The sequence below is a fragment of the Gadus chalcogrammus genome, chromosome 7 (assembly GCF_026213295.1).
Source record: "Gadus chalcogrammus isolate NIFS_2021 chromosome 7, NIFS_Gcha_1.0, whole genome shotgun sequence".
NCBI lineage: Eukaryota > Metazoa > Chordata > Actinopteri > Gadiformes > Gadidae > Gadus > Gadus chalcogrammus.
The window spans coordinates 15,600,322-15,622,346 of NC_079418.1; the positions used below are offsets into that span (position 1 = coordinate 15,600,322).

Genomic DNA, 22,025 nt, shown 5'->3' on the forward strand with positions numbered 1-22,025 from the left:
ATAGCCAGCTTCTATCCATACACAGAGGGGGACTTCATCAGTCTTTTAGAGTATAGCCAGCTTCTATCCATACACAGAGGGGGACTTCATCAGTCTTTTAGAGTATAGTCAGCTTCTATCCATACACAGAGGGGGACTTCATCTGTTCGGGAGCACGGACAGCGCTGTTCACTCATCAAGTTAAATGCAGTATTACTGAGCAACAGGGGCTGTGTGGAAAGGGGGAGGTGCGAGAGGGAAAATCAATAAACCAGAAGAAAGGAAGTGGGAAGGGGGGGAGGCACCGGGCTGGGGTCTCCATGGAGACGCGTCCTGTCAAGGTGAATCGGCCACCTGTGCTGTCACCTTTCCCGTGTGCAGGAAGAAGCTCTGCTGTGTCACCACACTGCTAAAGGCCTGAGACGCCCTCGGGGAGTTCATTTAATCATCCTGAAACAGAGCAACTGGCTATCACGCCCCTCACTGTTCCACCCGATGGGACGCTGCTTGCATTTGAGATGTTTTGACGTGTTTTACTTACTTTTATTTTATGTTCTATCATTTTCCTTTTTCTGTAACATGAGGAGAATTATTTTAAACACCATTTTAAATGAAAATGTTGGGCCTTTCTAGTTTCTATACATTTTCTATACATCTTGAGCAGGGCAATTGAAATCTGAAAGAATATTCGCACAGGATTGAAAGCAATGATCTGAATCTGGGCTGGAGAACAATAGCTCAGAATAGCATGCAGGACGCATACTAAACCAAGCCCTTGTTTATTCCCAGAGTGAATAGTCCGCAACCATACCGACTTCATTCAACTATTGCACATGCTTCTTTCTGGTGCTGTTTCTGTTCACTGATAATTGCTGCAGTTCCTTTAGCGTTTGGGGCTGAGGCAGGTTTGCGTCTCATTAGCAGTCACCGTGGAGTATTTCCCACTGCGTGTCCTTTGCTTTCAATAGCTAATTAGCAGCTCGGCTCTTGTGTGCTGTGCTGTCTGCTGCAGGGCTTCTCTTCCCTTCGATCTGTTTGTGGCTCGGCGCAGTTATGTCACATCCACCTCACCAGTGGAGTCTGCTGAGAGGGAGGTATACAGTAGTGAGGTAGACGGATACAGAGGGAGATAAAGACAGAGCAAGGGAGACCTATAGATACAGAGAGAGAGGTAGACCTAAAGATACAGAGAGAGAGAGAAAGATAAATGAGGTCACCTAGCTAGGTTGACGTAGCAGGATTAGCGTCTTACTCCCCTGCTCCATATGTCTGGGCTGTTTCTATAACTTCCTTTATTGGAATCGTTTTTCTAGGCCGTGTTTCCCATAAAATGTATCTTATAAAGTGGCAGCAACAAGGTCAAGTAATAACCACTGCCCAAACACAAGTGTTGTTCTGTTTGATGTGCTAAACTCATTGAAGTGGCATTCTGTTTAGCAGTGAGAAACTCAGTGCTTAGACCCAAGCGTGTTGGCGACCTTAACTCACGGCTTAAGCATAGGTGTGGTTCTGTTTGCCTAAGCTAAACTCTTGTCTTCAACTGACGTGGAATCCTTTTATGTTGAACTCAAAACACTCCCTTGAACACAAAGGTCATTCTGTTTAGCCGGAATAAACGCACTCACTTCAAGTTGAGTCTGATTCTGTTTACTCTGAGCTTGATGCTAAAACTCAAAGTCTGGTCTTGTTTGGACGCCACCTTCCATTCTTCCCTGGGCTCCTGGTGCAGAACGTTAATTAAACGTCCTTCAGGACCCAATGTCCCTGCTTGGAGGAGAGCGGATCTGGGGCTCCAGTGGTGTAAAGCCTCCACCCCACAGCCCGTCCGCTCTGCGTGCCTGGTGGACCGCTCACGATCCTGGTCAACCGCGAACAAACAAACGGCGCGGAACAAACGCAATTACAGCTGCGCAGCTGTTGCCATCTGATGTTAACACCATCTACCACCAGGAAATTACAAAGCCCCCCCCCCTATCATGTTGTTATCGATTTTAATTCAGATAAGCAAGAGTGCTCAGCGCTGGGGTTTTAGTGTGGAGTGGCTGAATAGAGACATGCCATCTCTTTCTCACCCTCGTCCGCTTCCTGTTTGTGTGTTTCCTTGCAGACGAGCGTGAGGCCGTGCAGAAGAAGACCTTCACCAAGTGGGTGAACTCTCACCTGGGCCGCGTCACCTGCCGCATCGGGGACCTGTACACGGACCTGCGCGATGGACGCATGCTCATCCGCCTGCTGGAGGTCCTCTCTGGGGAGCAGCTGGTCAGTTTTCCACGCCCGCCCGCCCGCCCGCCCGCAGCTGCAACAAACTAACCAGTTCTGCTACCTAGCGTGACCGCCACCTCCCCCACACGCACATGATGGCACATGACACACACACACACACACACAAATGCAGTCCCAAACTCACTCACACAGGCATGCACTCACATGCAGACACACGCTAATCACTCTCAAACACACACCCTCTCACTCAGGGAGCTCTTACTCACTCGTTCTCCAATTCCCTCACTCATTTCGGTACTCACACACTCTCAATCGCAAACACACATTTGCTCTCAGTCACTCATTCAAACACTCAGTCAACCAGCCACTCTCATTAGCTCCCTCCAATGACACATGACTCAAATCTCGGAGCATGATGTCCTCCTGATGTTGCCTCAGCTGTCGTCCGCCTCAACTCTTACTCTTCCCCTTTATTCGGATTTCATTAGTTCACCGAGGTCAAACCAAGTTCCTACCTTCTGCTTCCTCAGAATATTGAATACTATACCCAATTTCCGCTACGTAACCTGCAGGCTTCCTTGAGCAAGAGGCCTCAGCTCCTCATGAGATATATCTGAAATCACTTTAGGTTGCATCTGCTAAATCAGGCTTCCTCAACCTCTCCTCCTTCTTCCATCTCTTCCTTGTTTTCCCCTCCTCATTTTCATAACTCATCCGCTTCTCCTCTCCTCCTCCCCCGCTTCCTCTTCCTCCTCACCCTCCTCCTCCTCCTCCTCTTCCTCCACCACCTCACCCTCCTCCTACTCCTCCTCCTTCTCCTCCTCACCTTCATCCTCCTCCACACTCTCATCCTTCTCCTCCTCCACCTCCTCTTCCTCACCCTCCTCCTCCTCCTCCTTCTCCTCCTCACCCTCCTCCTCCTCCACACTCCCATCCGTCTCCTCCTCCACCTCCTCCTCCTCCTCACCCTCCTCCTCCTTCTCCTTCTCCTCCCCAGCCCAAGCCCACCAAGGGCCGTATGCGTATCCACTGCCTGGAGAACGTGGACAAGGCGCTGCAGTTCCTCAAGGAGCAGAAGGTCCACCTGGAGAACATGGGCTCCCACGACATCGTCGACGGCAACCACCGCCTCACCCTGGGCCTCATCTGGACCATCATCCTCCGCTTCCAGGTAGCGCCCGTCAACGCACACACACACGCACAATAACAAACACACACACACACACAAACACAATAACACGCACACACACACACACACACACCTGCCCCTCGTTTAGAACCACCTGGTGCTTGGTGAGCCAAACCACTCCCTCTATTGAATGAACCAATCCGGTCTCCGCATGCAGCCCACTCTTTCCCCAGGCGAGAACAGAAGTCTGCTGAGTTGGCTTTTTTGGGGGGTTGAGATTCTTGGATAACGTGTTCAGTACTATTTCCACTTTCCACAGCAACCTGTCGGGGTTGTTTGAACTCATTGAAATATGAGTAAAACTAAATAAATGTGTGATAAGATAAATTCACAGATTATATAGTACAGTTGGGGAAAAGGGCAGGATAGTATATCTAGTTGTGTGGTGATTTACTCCAAGCAGAAGGTTTCTGGGTCAAACCCCACTGTCAGCTGTCAATACTGAAGGTATCCTCGGGCGAGATGCCGCACCCCTACCTGCACAGTTATGACCCGTACCTTATGGACTTACCATAAGTTGCTTTAGATACGAGTGTCTGCAAGTTCATGTAAATACGCCCGTAATTGTTCTTACAGCCAAATATCTATGCAAGACCATCCTTCATGCAAAGCGTAAATTGCCCATAGCACTGCGGCATCAGTAGGGTGAGCACGTCCCAGCCTGCGTCATCATGTGGGGAGCCGTTTCTGTACGTCGTGAGCAGTGTGTTCACGTCCTGATTTCTGTCCACAGATCCAAGACATCAGCGTGGTGACAGAGGACAACAAGGAGAAGAGGTCTGCCAAAGACGCCCTGCTGCTGTGGTGCCAGATGAAGACGGCTGGGTGAGGAACCAGGGAGGCATAGGGTGGTGGTGGTGTTTGACTCCCAGCCAAAAAGGGCCTGGGTTCAATCCCTCCAAGGCCATGCTAAGAGAGCAAGATGCTTAACCCTGTGCTTAACCCTTATTGTATGGTGTGCGTCCTGATACTTAAAAATAGTACTTATCCGAGCTATCTTTGTTTTGTACAGGGAATAGGTTAACCTAGCAATGTTTAGTGCTGGGCACTTGGTTTTATGAACATCCTTGCTGTACCGACAACAATGTATTGTTTCTCCTCTTCTGACAAATGTACGCTTTGGATAAAAGCGTCTGCTAAATGCCCTAAATGTAAATGTAACCCCTACCATGAAGCTGAGCTCCCTGCTCAGTTGCTTTAGATCCTTTAGATAAGTATATTTAGATACAAGGTCTCCCTATTGCCACAGCACAACCTCTAGCTGCTCTTTGATAAGAGTCCCTTCGGATAAAAGCATCTGCTAGTTGACTAAATAGAACATTTGGAGTCATCCCAGAATGAAAATGTTATTGTGTAATAGGAGACTGGAGTTTATTATTGATTCCTCTTTGTCCTTCGCAGATACCCTAATGTCAACGTCCACAACTTCACCACGAGCTGGAGGGATGGCCTGGCGTTCAGTGCCATCGTGCACAAACACAGGTCAATGACTGTTGCACATTCCACACCGTCGCCGTCACCTACTGAAACCTGCCACCCGTAGACCGGGCCTGTGTACCGATGGATACTGGGATAAGACAGATAAGAGGGTCACCAAAATCCATGTTTATAAATCTAGTGTTTATTTATGAAATTATAGAGAAAACGAAAAATTACACAATCGTTTTTCAAATGGGAGGACGTTTTCCATTGATAGAGAGATGTCGGATTCAGAACTTTGTCTCCAAAGTATAGATCGACCGGGAATTATGTTGACGCATGTGTCATCAATCATACATTCAGCTTCACATTTAGCAACAATTCAAATCAAAATAATAATAAAAGGCTAAAAGGGTGCTTAAATGCATTTAGATTCATATCTTGGCTTTAATATTTTTCACGAGGATCGCCAGTCTTAAAGACATCACACACCTCGAAGCAGCTTGTATTCCCACTCTTCTATTACGCTCTCCATCTGTTTCTATATCTTCTCCTCCTTCCTTCACTTGAACCGCCTGCAGTTTGGCTCCAAAAAGAAAGAGTAAAATTGGATGTATGTTGACCTAGATCACAGAAAGAGCACCCTACTTAGTGTTATTCATAATGCAGATCCATGCTGGGAAACTCACTGGCTCCCCCTGCTGTGTACAGTGATGCTGTCATTCATAGATGCTCATTGGCTCATTTCCTCTGAGTCAAATAAGGGATAACCTTCTTGGTCAGGGAGGAAACTGAGCTTTTGTGTGGAGTAACTGATCTCCAGGTTGCATGTAAATATGACCATCTCCATTTACATGTTCAGAACCTATTCAAAGCAGAGGGGAGGAGATTGTGGTAGTCGTGTCAGGTTAGAGCTAGCGGGCTGCCTGGTTGAAGTATAATGCTTTTTGTCATTTTTCTTCTTCTACCTCTGAAGAAAGTTGATGTCGTCCACTTTTGGTAAGGCGTAAAATTAATTACAAATCTGTACCATCATTGGAGTGAGGCAAATTCATAGGGAGGCCACCCAGTGGCTTTGCCATTTCTAGCCCAAACTGAAACCCCAGTCCCCTTCCACCAGTAAGCCTGCTAGAGCGAGATGCCCCACCCGCTACCTGCTCCTAAATGTATTGTGGATGTAATGCATCCACAGATCCAGGGTCAGTCCCTTCCAATATAAATACACATTTTGCATTGAAAAAGGACATAAAGAAAGTCATTACCTGGTGGCACTCTGCCTTGTAGTGTACAGCCCTGCGACGCACCATTACCCTATCAACCTCAGCTCATCCACCGCTCACATGGCTCCCTGACTGAGAGGGTTCCACCAAAGCCAAAGTCTGACATCAGCACCACTAACCGTACCATCACAGAGACACCCAGAGACCGGGCAGATCAGCATCCACCGTCTGGTGGTTAGAGCTGTACCACCACCCCACTTCTGACTACTGCTATTACCCTCATCCATAATTAACAAGATGTTGTCGAAGCCAAATGCAACGTGGTGCATTGGAAGTCTTTGTTTTCTTCCCCCGGGTCTCTGCATCTCTGCATTAACATGCAAGTGCAAAAATAATGTAATGATAGATCAAATAAAATATATAAATACGTTGAACATGAATAAATAAATAAAATATATAAATAAATAAAAGATATGACATGTTAAAATGCTTATAACTTACAACTTATAAGGAAATAATAAAGACTATTAATTACTGAGCGATTGACTCAGTTGTTCCTTCCCTCCTCTCCAGTCTGATTAAGGCTTAAACCTTCTCCTCCCTTTTCGTCTCCTCTCCTCAGATCTGACCTGATTGAGTTCGACACCCTGAAGAGGTCGAATGCCCACCACAACCTCCAGAACGCTTTTAATGTGGCGGAGAAGGAGCTGGGCCTCACCAAGCTGCTGGACCCAGAAGGTGATTAGGTCTAGTCCCTCAGGGTTGCTCTTAGTCCCACACTGGATGTTTGTGTGTGCGCGTGCGCCTGTGTGTTTGTCTAGAGCAGATTGATAACAGCTTAGACTGTGTTGCTGCATTTGTCACCACATGCTGAGTTCACAGGGAGGATGTCCATATATGGTCAATAGTGACCATGCATGGACATCCTGGAAAGGCCGATTTGGAAATGAAAGCAATATTTACATTCCTTTCCTTGAATTTGAATGTTTGTGTTCAGCTCTGGCTGTTTCCTTTGTTTCCCCTCAAATGTTTGAACATTTTCATAATTGCATGGTGCTAATTCTGACAAGAGCAGTGGTATCATATAGTGTCTGTTCATATCCAGCTGACTAATGTTCAGCTAACGATTAGAGATGCAAATGAGATAGACTGACCTTCCCTTTCTATTTCTATCTCTCTTCCTCTCTCCCTCCCTCCCCCCAGATGTGAATGTGGACCAGCCAGATGAGAAGTCCATCATAACATATGTGGCTACCTACTATCACTACTTCTCCAAGATGAAGGCTCTGGCCGTGGAGGGAAAGAGGATCGGCAAGGTCAGGCATCTCCCAATCGGCCATGTTGTCTCCCTGCTCCTGTTATCTGGTCATCATCACGCGTTCAATTGAATTCAGAGAACTTTATCGTCCCATGAGGAAATTAATTTGTTGACAAACTACCTGTCAAACAATAACGGGCCACATATGAGTTTCTAAAATCTGGGAGGCTGGATGGCCTGCTGTCGATGGCCAAAAGGATCTGGGGTCAAACCCCAAAGTCCACAGTCTACCTGCTCATTAAGATAGGTTCTGTATTCATCTCTGCCGGGGGTAAATGAGGATGTAAAAGCAGAAATACCGGACAGAATTAAAAAGTTTAAACATTAAAATAAGAATATGCTAAAACCAACACAACAATATAAAGTCTCTAAAAATACGAACAAAATGAACTACTTGCTTTCCACCTGCTGTCTCGCCCTCACCTGTCGCTCTCCCTCTCCCCCGCCCCGCAGGTGCTGGACTACGCCATCGAGGCAGACCAGCTGATCGACAAGTACGAGAGCCTGGCTTCGGAGCTGCTGCAGTGGATCCAGCAGACCATCCACACGCTCAACGACCGGCAGCTGGCCAACTCCCTCAACGGGGTGCAGAACCAGCTGCAGGCCTTCAACTCCTACCGCACCGTGGAGAAACCGCCCAAGTGAGTCTCAGTGGAAGGGTCTTGGTTCAATCCCCGATGTCCACAGTCTACCTGTTAATAAACTCTGCACGTTGAGGTTTATTTGTGTATGGTGTGTCTATTTTAAATCAAATCTTATGATATACATTACTTGTATATATATCTTCTCATCATACTCATGATCACGATATTAGATATGATAATAGAGACATAATACTAGCACCAGAACAAGCCGGCCCTCTTCTGAACAAGGGTTATTAATCAATGATGCGCCTGGGGTGTTGGAGCTCTGGAGTGGTTGTTAAAGGAGAGTACGTCTGCTTGTTGCCCGCAGGTTCACAGAGAAGGGAAACCTGGAGGTTCTGCTCTTCACCATCCAGAGCAAGATGAGAGCCAACAACCAGAAGGTGTACATGCCCCGCGAGGGGAAGCTCATCTCTGACATCAACAAGGTACGGGACCGCCAATGGACCACCTGTTTGAGCACAATGCAGCTCATAGAAACAACTCCTTCTCTTTTATGCATCGCCTTGTATGCACTGTGATTTAGCAAACTAGTAAGTCTCGTTCGTACCGTTCAAATAGATACTGCTGCTGCTGTGGTAGGAGGAAAATGTGCAAATTTTCATGAATACTTTTATCATATTCACTGGTCTTTTAATACATAAATAGTTTGATTTATCTATGGTATTAATGCTCATAAATAGTAGTGATATGTATATAATATTGTCAATACAAAGTATTGATAATTGAAAACATGTATATGAATCAGTACAATTCATTAACATAAATCCAATTATAATATGAATTGATAAACCGGCAGCAGCCTATTCTCAGGATAATGATGTCAACCTGTCTGGTGTTGTGATTGGTCGACAGGCGTGGGAGCGTCTGGAGAAGGCGGAGCATGAGCGTGAGCTGGCACTGAGGAACGAGCTGATTCGCCAGGAGAAGCTGGAGATGCTGGCGGCTCGTTTCGACCGCAAGGCCGCCATGAGAGAGACCTGGCTCAGCGAGAACCAGAGGCTGGTGTCCCAGGTACACACACACACACACACACACACCGTATAGATACACATGAACACACACACATATATACATACACACGCACGCACACAAGAGGCTAGTGTCCCCGGTAGACACACACATACACCTTATACACACACATATGAACACACATACACACCAGAGGCTGTTGTCCCAAGTAGACACACACATACCCCTTATACATATGCAGACATATGAACACCCATACATATGTACATACACATACACAGCAAAGGCTACATACACACATACATAATATTCACTTAGGTGGCACATCAATTCTTTGTCAATTCAACGTCGTCACTAGAAAAGCTTAAAATGTATACAATGATTTTTTTGTGGGGGCGGGGATTGACTCAGACTTCTTCTTTAATCAATGTTCTCAATTTTTGTTTGACTACACCTTTGTGGAATGGTAGTGGCGGTGTGCAATCATTTTCTTTTCGAAGTAGAGCACATTTTAGACCATCATTCTCGAAGGGCACTGAATGTCTGGAAATAAACTTCTAAAGTTTGGCAGCATTTCAAATCCATAAAAGACGATCCAAAAAAAGCCTAACACAAACTGTGTCAACAGCAGCTGTCATGCCATAACCCCCACGCTGGTGAAAATAAAATATACACATGCATGAACTCAAACCCATATACAAACATATATACACACAAGCTTACGTACGTACATACATACACACACACACGCCTGAGGTGTGTGTGGAGAGGTAGGTAGACGCACAAAAACATTTACACATATATGCACGCACACGCACACACACACACGCACGCACGCACGCACACACACACACACACACACACACACACACACACACACACACACACACACACACACACACACACACACACACACACACACACACACACACACACACACACACACACACACAGAACCTATCGACTCAGACCCCTCAGTCTTCTCCAAACTGAACCTCCCGTCTCTCTCCCCCTCGCTGCCAGGACAACTTTGGCACGGACCTGGGCGCGGTGGAGGCGGCCACGCGGAAGCACGAGGCCATCGAGACGGACATCGGGGCGTACGGGGAGCGCGTGGCGGCGGTGGAGGCGGTGGCCCGGGAGCTGGAGGCGGAGAGCTACCACGACGTGCGGCGCGTGGCGGCCCGGCGCGACAACGTGCTGCGGCTCTGGGAGTACCTGAAGGAGCTGCTGGCGGCGCGCCGCGAGCGCCTCCACGCCCACCGGGACCTGCAGCGCCTCCTGCAGGAGATGCGCTACATCATGGACTGGATGGGAGACATGAAGGTGGGCCCACGGGGCGGCGAGCGTCATGCTCTCTCTCTCTCTCTCTCTCTCTCTCTCTCTCTCTCTCGCTCTCTCTCTCTCTCTCTCCACTATGGCTCTCTCTCTCTCTCTCTCTCTCTCATTCTCTCATAATCCCCCTCTCCCTGTTACTCTTCAAGGTAGGCCTGAAGGGGCGGCGGGCGTCATGCTCTCTCTCTCTCGCTCTCTCTCTGTCTCTCTGTCTCTCTCTCTCTCTCTCTCTCTCATTCTCTCATAATCCCCCTCTCCCTGTTACTCTACTTCTTGCCCCCCAACCTTTCTATCTTGTTCTCTTCCTCTCCCTCTCTTGCTCTCTCTTCACTCTCTCTGATGAAGATGAAATGTAGGAAAGCGTCTATAGTATTGCATGCATTTATTGATAATTGCGATCGTCAAAAAAAGCCGTTAACACAGCACTACTCTCAACAGAACCTGAATGTCTTCAACCCTTCTCTTTAACCTGTGCTCCATGGTCTGGTCTCGTGTGTGCTCCCCTCAGGGACGGCTGCAGTCCCAGGACAGCGGGAAGCATCTGCATGACGTGCTGGACCTGCTGCAGACCCACACCCTGGTGGAGGCCGACATCTCCGCCCAGGCCGAGAGGATCAAGGGAGTGCAGGCGGCCGCCCAGCGCTTCACCTCCCAGGACCAGCGTGAGTGCCCTAACCTCTAACCCTCTCACCCTCTCACCTTATCCTCCCTACCACCAGCGTTAGTCCACTCACATACGTCCCTCTAACCCTCTATCCTTCACCTCCTATCGTCAGCATGAGTCCCCTAACATCTAACCCTCTTAGATGGCTTCAAAGACCAGAAGTCCATTCATTTCCAATGTAGTACGACGTTGTCTTCAACTCAAAGTGGACATTTAAACATGTCGAGCTTGAGTTTAATTATGTAAGTCGAGGGCTCGCATTGTTAGCTAAAGGTGAATCTATCAGCAACCATAGTATGGTGATTGTGTGCATCTTTTATTTGTGTGCCGCAGCACCCAGTAGCGGATTGAGTAAGAAGAGTGCAGCATCCATTCTTTGTTTCTCCTGTACCACCAAACAACAAACGGTGAAACTGGTATAAAAGCAGCTTAACCGTTCTGCTTATGTAAGCGGTTTCCTCCTCCACTTCCTACCTGACTCTAATCCCCCCCCTGGCAGCCTACAAGCCGTGTGAGCCGGCGCTGGTGGTGGAGCGGGTGGACCTGCTGGGCCGGGCCTACGGGGAGCTGGGCCAGCTGGCGGTGGAGCGCCGCGACCGCTTGGAGGACTCGCGGCGCCTCTGGCAGTTCCTGTGGGAGCTGGGCGAGGAGGGCGCCTGGATCCGGGAGCAGGAGCAGATCCTGGCGGCGGCGGACTGCGGCCGGGACCTGACGTCGGCGCTGCACCTGCTCAGCAAGCACGAGGCCTTCCGGGACGAGATGGCGGCTCGCTACGGGCCCCTGGGGACCAGCATCGCGGCCGGAGAGGCCCTGGTGCAGGAGGGCCACGTGGGGGCCCCGGAGGTCACGGAGAGGATCAGGGACATCAGGGAGCAGTGGGCGCACCTGGAGGAGGTAGGAATCGTCCCGAACAAGGACACTTCCAGGACACACTTCCAGGACACTTCCAGGACACACTCCCTGACACTGAGAGCCTACGACGTGTTATAAGAGCCACTATTTTAGGAGACGTTAAAATACTTTCCTTGTATTGTTGTGAGTTTGATCTCTTGTATAGTTCGCTCTTTTGAGTCAGGGACCGGAAAAGTAATAATAATAATAATCTATTTTAGGTTTACTGTTTGATAGGAGTGTACCAAAAATGTGGACTGTTGGACCAGTATTTGGTCGTTATCAATCTGCTTGATTTAGTTGACAGAAGGGTTTGAGGTCTAAGATAAGAATTCCAGTTCGCTTTACATGTCTATGTCTTTATGATTAGTTCCACTAAGAGAAGAGCTTTATAGGCAGCAGCGCCCGTGTGAATCCTTCTCCCCTCCTCTCTCTCTCTCCCCCCCCCCCCCCCCCCCCCCCCCAGACCTCCGTGCTGAGGGAGCAGAGCCTGAAGGAGGCGGTGGCGCTGCAGCAGTTCCAGACGGACGCCAGCGACATGGAGGCGTGGCTGGGGGACACCCTGCGGCAGGTGTCCAGCCAGGAGGTGGGCCACGACGAGTTCTCCACCCAGACGCTGGCCCGCAAGCAGCGCGAGGTGGAGGAGGAGATCCAGAGCCACCGGCCCGTCATCGACTCCCTCCAGGAGCAGGTGCTGGCGCTGCCCGAGGCCTACGCCCACGACCCCCAGGTACGAGGACTCCTGTCGGGGTTCACGGTGGGCTTCAGGGTCGTTTCATTCAAATGTAATGGAGCCCGAAACATTGAACTTGTTTTTATCAATCTTTAATTTTACCATAGTGCTGAAATAAATATCTAAATGTCACGGCAAATGTCCCATCAAATAAATCGAACAAAGGTCAGTTAATATAAAGTCTGGTAAGACGCATGCAATGTTAATCTGAGTTGTCATCTGACTCCACAGCTCATTTGAGCATATGTCACCTCTATAAACATGACATTACAAAACCTGTCGAGGAAGCCAAAACAGAGAGAATCTGGCATCTGGCCACTGAGAGAAAATGCACGGCCAAATCTGCAGCCCATTCTATCACTAATGACCGTAACTCTATTGACATTTCCAAAGTCTTAAAGTGCCAAAGGTCAAATGTCATTTGTACTAAATAAACTCAGGATGTCCTTTTTAGAGCCCCTAAAGTAACAAAGTTTAGACCCCTGATCCCTTGACTCATAAGCTGATGTCCGACCCCACCTCTCCCGCCCCGCCCCCCCCTCCAGGTGGACGGCCGCGTGCCCAGCATCGAGCAGCGCTTCGCGGAGCTGGAGTCGCTGTCGGCGGCGCGGCGGCAGGCCCTGGAGGGGGCGCTGGCGCTCTACCGCATGTTCAGCGAGTCGGGAGCCTGCCTGCAGTGGGTGGAGGAGAAGGAGCAGTGGCTCCACAGTATGGCCATCCCCACCAAGCTGGAGGACCTGGAGGTGGTGCAGCAGAGGTGAGTCCGGGGGAGGGGGGGGGAGGGGGGGGAGGGAGAGGGGGTGAGACGGAGAGGTAGGGGGGCAGGGGAGGGTGAGAGGGAGAGAAGGGCAGAAGGGGATGGAGGGAGGGAGGAGAGGCATGTGGGAGAGAGGGGAGAGGGGCAGAGGGAGAGACAGAGACTTTGGTTTGGGTTTCAGTAGATGGGTAGGACGCTGTCCTACAAAGGAAGTGAATGCGGAAATAAATAGTCAGGAATAAATAAACAAATATATCCCATTCTGTGTTTTTACAATTCTATTGGGTGTTATATTTTTAGCAGAAGTATTTGTTTTTCTCTGAAATAGATTAAAATGTAATAAATCTGGGCAATCTCAACAATAAATATATATATATATAGAATCTGATGAAAAACAACTTCAATAAATGTAGTATATGTAGACCCAGAGGTATTTCCCTGTGTGTGAATAAGAGAGACCGCCTTCAGTCCTGCCTCTCACGCTGTGTTCCTGACTGCAGGTTTGAGACGCTGGAGCCAGAGATGAACAACCTGGGTCTGCGGGTGACCGACGTGAACCAGGTGAACCAGCAGCTGCTGGGCTCTGAGAACCGGGACAAGGAGCAGATCAACAGGACCCAAGAACAGCTCAACGACAGGTCTGCACTCCCTGGGAGTCACCCTGTGTTATTCAGTGCTTTCGATAGCTGAAAACACCATGCCTCTGCCCCCATTAGATCTCTGTGGGTAGTCTCATTTAGACCATGAGACACTCTTCTGCGGATCAAATTCTGGCCTTTCATGCTCACACAACGTTGTCTGTTTTTCATCCATCAAAAACCGTGACATTTTCATAGACGCTCCCCCTAGTGGCTGAATACGAGAAAGCAGGTCTAGTAAATCATCAAAACTGAGGGTTTGGAAAAAGTCCACGTTTGATTGGGACGTCATCAAGACATACGCAGTCTTGGTACGCCCGTAAGGGAAGGCATGAAGTGAAACTATGTTACGCATACATCGTTTTAAAAACATTGCTGAAAAAAATGCTAGTCTAGGCGGAAAACTTTTTAACTGAAACGCTGGGGGGGGAACGTGCTCTTTTCGCTTTGAAATCTAAAAACGCTAGTAGGGACAGAAAACCTAGCCGGCATGGTGAGGACATGGGCAGAAACGACTCGCCCTTGAACCCGTGTCCCTCTCTCTCTCCTCCAGGTGGAAGGAGTTCCAGCAGCTGGCGGACCAGAAGAAGCTGGCGCTGGAGTCGGCCCTCAACATCCAGAACTACCACCTGGAGTGCAACGAGATCCAGAGCTGGATGAAGGAGAAGACCAAGGTGATCGAGTCCACCCAGAGCCTGGGCAACGACCTGGCCGGGGTGATGGCCCTGCAACGCAAGCTCACCGGCATGGAGCGAGACCTGGAGGCCATTCAGGTACGGGGAGAGAGACCTCTAGGTGTATATACTACATAGAGAGAGAGAGACCTGGAGGCCATTCAGGTACGGGGAGAGAGACCTCTAGGTGTATATACTACATATAGAGAGAGAGACCTGGAGGCCATTCAGGTACGGGGAGAGAGACCTCTAGGTGTATATACTACATATAGAGAGAGAGACCTGGAGGCCATTCAGGTACGGGGAGAGAGACCTCTAGGTGTATATACTACATATAGAGAGAGAGAGACCTTTAGGTGTATATACTACATATATAGAGAGAGAGACCTTTAGGTGTATATACTACATATATAGAGAGAGAGACCTTTAGGTGTATATACTACATATATAGAGAGAGAGACCTTTAGGTGTATATACTACATACATAGAGAGAGAGACCTTTAGGTGTATATACTACATATATATAGAGAGAGACCTTTAGGTGTATATACTACATATATATAGAGAGAGACCTTTAGGTGTATATACTACATATATAGAGAGAGAGACCTTTAGGTGTATATACTACATATATATAGAGAGAGACCTTTAGGTGTATATACTACATATATAGAGAGAGAGACCTTTAGGTGTATATACTACATATATATAGAGAGAGACCTTTAGGTGTATATACTACATATATAGAGAGAGAGACCTTTAGGTGTATATACTACATATATAGAGAGAGAGACCTTTAGGTGTATATACTACATATATATAGAGAGAGACCTTTAGGTGTATATACTACATATATAGAGAGAGAGACCTTTAGGTGTATATACTACATAAATAGAGAGAGAGACCTTTAGGTGTATATACTACATATATATAGAGAGAGACCTTTAGGTGTATATACTACATATATAGAGAGAGAGACCTTTAGGTGTATATACTACATATATATAGAGAGAGACCTTTAGGTGTATATACTACATATATATAGAGAGAGACCTTTAGGTGTATATACTACATATATATAGAGAGAGGCCTTTAGGTGTATATACTACATATATATAGAGAGAGACCTTTAGGTGTATATACTACATACATAGAGAGAGAGACCTTTAGGTGTATATACTACATATATATAGAGAGAGACCTTTAGGTGTATATACTACATATATAGAGAGAGAGACCTTTAGGTGTATATACTACATATATATAGAGAGAGACCTTTAGGTGTATATACTACATATATAGAGAGAGAGACCTTTAGGTGTATATACTACATGTATACGTGTGGGGAGAGGGAGATAGCGATAGAGGCTCTACAGGTATGGAGAGAGAGAGCTTTAGGTGTGGGGAGATGGATATGGAGATAGAGGCTCTGGAGAGGGATAGCTTTAGGCATTTGGGAACCACCTTATTGAGGTGCATGAACAATGAGCATGTCATTCCTAACCCAATGCGTTCGTCCACCTCCTCCCAGGGCAAGCTGAACGACCTGCGGACGGAGGCGGAGAAGCTGGCGGAGGAGCACCCGGACCAGGCGGAGGAGATCCAGGCGCGCCGGGCGGGCATCCAGGAGGTGTGGGAGGAGCTGAACGCCACCATGAAGCTGCGCGAGGAGTCCCTGGGCGAGGCCAGCAAGCTGCAGGGCTTCCTGCGCGACCTGGACGACTTCCAGTCCTGGCTGTCGCGCACGCAGACGGCGGTGGCCTCGGAGGACATCCCCACCTCGCTGGTCGAGTCGGAGAGCCTGCTGGCGCAGCACGAGAGCATCAAGAACGAGGTGGACAACTACAAGGAGGACTACGAGAAGATGCGCGACGTGGGCGAGGAGGTGACCCGCGGACAGACGGACGCCCAGTACATGTTCCTGGCCCAGAGGCTGCAGGCGCTGGACACGGGCTGGCACGAGCTGAGGCGCATGTGGGAGAACCGCCAGAGCCTCCTGGCCCAGGCCTTCGACTTCCAGACGTTCCTGAGGGACGCCAAGCAGGCCGAGGCCTTCCTCAACAGCCAGGTAGGAACCCGGGTACACACGACCCCCCCCGGGGGAGCCCCGGGGGAACGGGAATGCTCCTTTGGGAACCCAAGGTTTTGCGGTTTACAGAGTGTAGCTTGTGATCCATGGGGCGAACATTGAGGCGCTGAACTTGATAGCTTGCCGGAGTGCTTGGAGAAAGTATACGCAGAATTTGAAAACTGAAAGCTGTACTCCAGGGTAATCCTCACTCCCCATGCCTTAAGGATGATATAACCGCCCACCCAAACGGCCGGCGTTATTAAGATTTGCCCTGAGAGAGTGTTCGTCTGTCCGTCCTGGGGTTTTGATCTCCCCGCCAGGTTTTGATCTCCCCTCTGTGTAGCGGTGTGTCATCAGAATCATTTTCAATTGACAGTTTTCAGAGTTACACGTGTATCACAAGTGGAGAACGTTCCGCAGAGGAACCCCGGCCTGGTTGTCAACCACATCTTTTGAACTTCAACATTTGCTTTGAACAGCCTCCCTGTCGACTGTCAGACACTTGATAAGGAAAAACCAATTAGCTCCCTCCCTCCCCCGCGGCCATGCTGTGCCTCCCCCTCCACAATATCTTACAATCATATCCCTCTCGCTAATTACCCCTGGCATCTCCCTAACTCCATTTCCTGCTCAGCACGCCGATATTAGTCAGGAAACCAGAGCAAGTCGCGGCAAGTAGGTCACAGACCTAGATCTGTTAGCCCTGTCAGAATCAGCCCACTCACAGTAGGAGAGCGAGCAGGAGCCCCGCCGCATGCTACTGGTAGAACCTGCCGTCATTGAGTTGTTATGTTGGCATGTGATGATGATCACACCGGGATACTCAGCAGACCCTGCTGTTGTCAGAGGAGGTTTTTTATGTTTTTTTTACCCCACTAATACCCACTGCAACAAGATGATGGAACAGTGAGACTTTTTTTTTTTAACCTGCAGTTGCTAATTCAGGAAGCCATTAATATCGCTATCGTAATACCAATATAGAATTATTATTTATTTTACCAGATTTCAAATTGGATAAGAATGATTGCTATTACTGTGGAGAATAGTATGAGTACTTCATATCTTATAATTCATATGAATATTATCTGTGTGTAGGATTATGTATAACTATCTAAATTCTCTAATAATTCATATAAGTATCACTATCCTCTCCCATGTGTAGGGGTGTGTATCGATAATGCATATTATAGATAATAACTAACATCAACATTTCTGTGTGTGTGGGTGCGTCTCTGTGTGTGTGTGTGTGTGTGTGTGTGTGTGTGTGTGTGTGTGTGTGTGTGTGTGTGTGTGTGTGTGTGTGTGTGTGTGTGTGTGTGTGTGTGTGTGTGTGTGTGTGTGTGTGTGTGTGTGTGTGTGCGTGCGTGCGTGTGTGTGTGCAGGAGTACGTGCTGTCCCACACGGAGATGCCCAGCAGCCTGCAGGGGGCGGAGGACGCCATCAAGAAGCACGAGGACTTCCTGACCACCATGGAGGCCAGCGAGGAGAAGATCAGCGGCGTGGTGGAGTCGGGCCACCGCCTCATCACCGACGGCAACGCCACCGCCGACAAGATCCAGGAGAAGGCCGACTCCATCCAGGAGAGGTGGGCGGCCGATCGCACTCGGATCACCTCATTGATCCCTGTGTCTGGTTCAATGGCTCAACTTAAGATCATAGAATAAATATTATATTCAAGGAAACCATACTATATGTTGAAGATGAATGCTATGATAAATATGAGAATTAAAATGTGCATCTGAGAATGAACAGGCATTATATTTTTATGTTTGATGTATATAATTAATGTCACCATAAGGGTAAGGGATGTGTCGAGACTAGGGTTAGTGGTGTTAGTATAGGCGCTGTACCTGTCCCAGAATGAACTTATCTTATACGTGTTCTGACCTACAACACACTGGATCAGCTGGTGTGGTCCCCAGAGGAGGCGCCGGACCTGAGGTGTTTGGTTGGTAGTTTGTGTCTCCTTGATGTGATGATGGAACGGTTGTTTGAACAGCGTTTCTTCTATCCCCCCCCCCCCCCCAGACAACAGAAGAACAAGCAGGCGGCCAACGAGCTGCTGGCTAAGCTGAAGGACAACCGAGAACTCCAGCACTTCCTGCAAGACGGACAAGAGGTACAACATCGATAGCATTCAGCCAAAACACGCGCTCATAATGGGCTGCTTATAGCACTTTTTAAAATACACAAGAGCAAGATGCTTGAAACGCAAGCTGCTTGAAGACCTCTAGATGCAGGGGTCTTAACGTTCACACGGTACAGAAACGATACATAATAAACTGGTCACATCAGCGGTCTCGATGTGAGATTTTGTTATGAGATATGAACCCTGATAAATGACATGCATGGTGTGTGCCGGCCACAGCTGAAGCTGTGGATCAACGAGAAGATGCTGACGGCCCAGGACATGTCGTACGACGAGGCCCGCAACCTGCACAGCAAGTGGCAGAAGCACCAGGCCTTCATGGCCGAGCTGGCCTCCAACAAGGACTGGCTGGACAAGATCGACAAGGTGGGAGCCCTGACGTGATGTCGGGTTATGACGTGATATGAGGTTATATCATATGCTGTACTATGTAGAATGCATGAGATGAGACGAGGTTTACTTCAATAATCCCAGATGGGAAGTTAGGGAACTGATATGACTTGATTAGATGAGGCAAGACATGTTATGATTTGACTAGTATTGATACTTGCCTCAAGTACATTCAGGTTATCAAAAGTCCAGCCGCAAAGCCTACTTTTGAACACGTTTCTATGGTTGACCCTCCCTCTTCTATGCTCATCTCCCACACTGCTCTCCCCCGCTTCTCTCGCCCTCTTCTCCACCTCTCCTCTCCCTCTCCCCCTCCCTCTCTTTCTCCCCCTCCCTCTCCCCCTCTCCCCTCCCCTCTCCCCACCCCCCTCCCCCTCTCCCCTCCCTCTCCCCCTCCCCTCCCCCCTCCCCCTCCCCCCTCCCCTCTCCCCCTCCACCAGGAGGGCCAGGCGCTGGTGGAGGAGAAGCCGGAGCTGCAGCCGGTGGTGCAGCAGACCCTGGTGGACCTGCAGGGTCAGTGGGAGGAGCTGGAGGCCACCACAAAGACCAAGGCCCAGTGCCTGTTTGACGCCAACCGCGCCGAGCTCTTCACCCAGAGCTGCTCGGCGCTGGACGGCTGGCTGAAGAACCTGGAGGGCAAGCTGCAGAGCGACGACTACGGCAAGGACCTGACCAGCGTCAACATCCTGCTGAAGAAGCACCAGGTGAGGGCCGGAGGGGGTTCAGGGGTCAGGGAGACGCGTGGTGGCTGGGTGGTCGATTCGATGAAGAGGACGATGAACGTCTATAAAAGGACGCTTTGACTCCCAGTCTAAAGGCACTGGGTTGGATGCCTAACCCCACCTTCTCCTGACTGAACGCTTTTTAGGAAGAGTCTTGTCACTCCTTTTCGATGGTGTCATGAATGGATGAGGGATTTTCATCCACGACAAAATAGGATTTAAAACCGGCCCATTGCTACGATTCCAGCAAAACAAATTCCCCATCAGTAAGGAAGTGGAGGCCCTCCCCTCGGTCTCCGCTCGGCCGCGCGGCGGTGAGGCGGTGAGGCGGTTTCTCTCTAGTCCAGCGGTGTCGTTGAGACGGTTGTGTGATGTCTGACGCCTCCCCCCCGCAGATGCTGGAGCACCAGATGGACGTGCGGGAGAAGGAGGTGCAGGCGCTGCAGTCCCAGGCCCAGGCCCTGACCCAGGAGGACGCCGGGCTGGCCGAGGTGGACGGCCAGCAGAGGCAGCTCACCGACAGCTACTCCCAGCTGCAGGCGCCCCTGCAGGCCCGGAGGCAGCAGCTGCTGGCCTCCAAGGAGGCGCACCAGTTCAACCGGGACCTGGAGGACGAGATTGTGAGCGTGAACCTAGACACTGTGTGGGGGGTTCTTGTTGGGAAGTCTTATTTCTGAACACCTCGGCGGGAACTGCTTTTGATGTATCGACGACGTCAGAAAAAAAACAACTTCTTTATATAGTTTTAATGAATTATTCAGGAGTTTATAATGAATAAATCAATGTAATCATCTTATCCTCAAAGACTTCCACATTTGGCTTACTGCCACCACTACTAGAATTAGACCACTAGAAGACCCCCACTTGAAAACACCCGTTGAGTTTAAATGAATAGATAACGCACACACTTGAGGATTCGTTGGCATATGATTGGTTTTGATTGAGGTCTCTAGAAGAGGGTACTTGTACTACTTGGTGACATAATCGGTGCTATGACTCGTAATCAGAGGCCCAATGCAACAGTCCTCGGCCCCCGTTATGACACGCACTGAGCCTTCTAATGAAGCCTGGCGTCAGCGAGGGCTGGCATTAAACAGGGGGGTGAAGGGTCACTTAAGATTAGTGGAACTGAGAACATTTCCCTCGGAAGCCATGTTCTGAGATGGTTAGTCTGAGTGTGTGACCTGAACGTGCTGCTGTGGTTCTCCAGCTGTGGATGAAGGAGAGGATGCCCCTGGCCACCTCTACGGACCACGGGAAAGACCTGCCCACCGTGCAGCTGCTGATCAAGAAGAACCAGGTACCACAACTCATTCATGTCGTCATCTGAGGCATTGCTCTCAAAAGATTATGTTCTGTATACAGTTGCACCTCAAATAATAGGAATATTGTTTTAAGTTAATTCTTTTCAATAATTCAATTTAAAAAGTGAAACTCGTATATAATATAGATTCATTCCACCAACAGTGAAATATTTCAAGCCTTCATTTGTATTAATCTTAATGATTATGGCTTACAGCTCATGAAAACCCCAAATTCTGTGTGTCAGAAAATTAACATCAGACCAGTAAAAAAATTGTAGAAAAAAGGGATAAAAAGGAAATGTCGGCCTTCTGAAGAGTATGTTCCTGTGTCTGCACTCAGTCCTCGGTCGGGGCTCCTTTTGCCTGAATTGCTCCCCTCTCCCCTTGCCCGCCTCCCCCCCCCCCCCCTCCTCCAGACGCTGCAGAAGGAGATCCAGGGCCACCAGCCGCGCATCGACGACATCCAGCGGCGCAGCCAGGCCCAGAGCCAGGTGGACGGGGCGCGGCAGGCCGCCCTGGAGGGCCGCCTGGGGGAGATGAGGGAGCTGTGGGCGCAGCTCATCGCCGAGACGGACCGGCGCCACGACCGCCTGGCCGAGGCCAACCGCGCCCAGCAGTTCTACGCCGACGCCGCCGAGGCCGAGGCCTGGATGGGCGAGCAGGAGCTGCACATGATGTCGGAGGAGAAGGCCAAGGTGAGGGCGGCGTCGCCGTGGTGACAGGGTGGGGGCGG

General features: G+C 49.3%; 1 protein-coding gene across 4 annotated transcripts in view; it reads left to right on the top strand.

Annotated features, from left to right (window-relative positions):
- Positions 1-22,025, top strand: part of LOC130386322 (spectrin beta chain, non-erythrocytic 1) — a 70,584-nt gene that overhangs the window by 38,575 nt on the left and 9,984 nt on the right. For all 4 annotated transcript variants that reach the window (XM_056595161.1, XM_056595162.1, XM_056595164.1 and 1 more), the window contains 24 exons: positions 2,087-2,238; positions 3,200-3,373; positions 4,125-4,216; positions 4,793-4,873; positions 6,653-6,768; positions 7,234-7,346; positions 7,802-7,989; positions 8,303-8,420; positions 8,848-9,006; positions 9,988-10,290; positions 10,808-10,961; positions 11,463-11,857; positions 12,321-12,584; positions 13,133-13,344; positions 13,845-13,982; positions 14,536-14,755; positions 16,188-16,724; positions 18,110-18,312; positions 18,756-18,846; positions 19,096-19,242; positions 19,707-19,970; positions 20,384-20,608; positions 21,199-21,288; positions 21,709-21,987. In XM_056595161.1, coding sequence (XP_056451136.1) covers positions 2,087-2,238; positions 3,200-3,373; positions 4,125-4,216; positions 4,793-4,873; positions 6,653-6,768; positions 7,234-7,346; positions 7,802-7,989; positions 8,303-8,420; positions 8,848-9,006; positions 9,988-10,290; positions 10,808-10,961; positions 11,463-11,857; positions 12,321-12,584; positions 13,133-13,344; positions 13,845-13,982; positions 14,536-14,755; positions 16,188-16,724; positions 18,110-18,312; positions 18,756-18,846; positions 19,096-19,242; positions 19,707-19,970; positions 20,384-20,608; positions 21,199-21,288; positions 21,709-21,987 — 4,715 coding nt within the window. The remainder of the gene's footprint in view (positions 1-2,086; positions 2,239-3,199; positions 3,374-4,124; positions 4,217-4,792; positions 4,874-6,652; positions 6,769-7,233; positions 7,347-7,801; positions 7,990-8,302; positions 8,421-8,847; positions 9,007-9,987; positions 10,291-10,807; positions 10,962-11,462; positions 11,858-12,320; positions 12,585-13,132; positions 13,345-13,844; positions 13,983-14,535; positions 14,756-16,187; positions 16,725-18,109; positions 18,313-18,755; positions 18,847-19,095; positions 19,243-19,706; positions 19,971-20,383; positions 20,609-21,198; positions 21,289-21,708; positions 21,988-22,025) is intronic.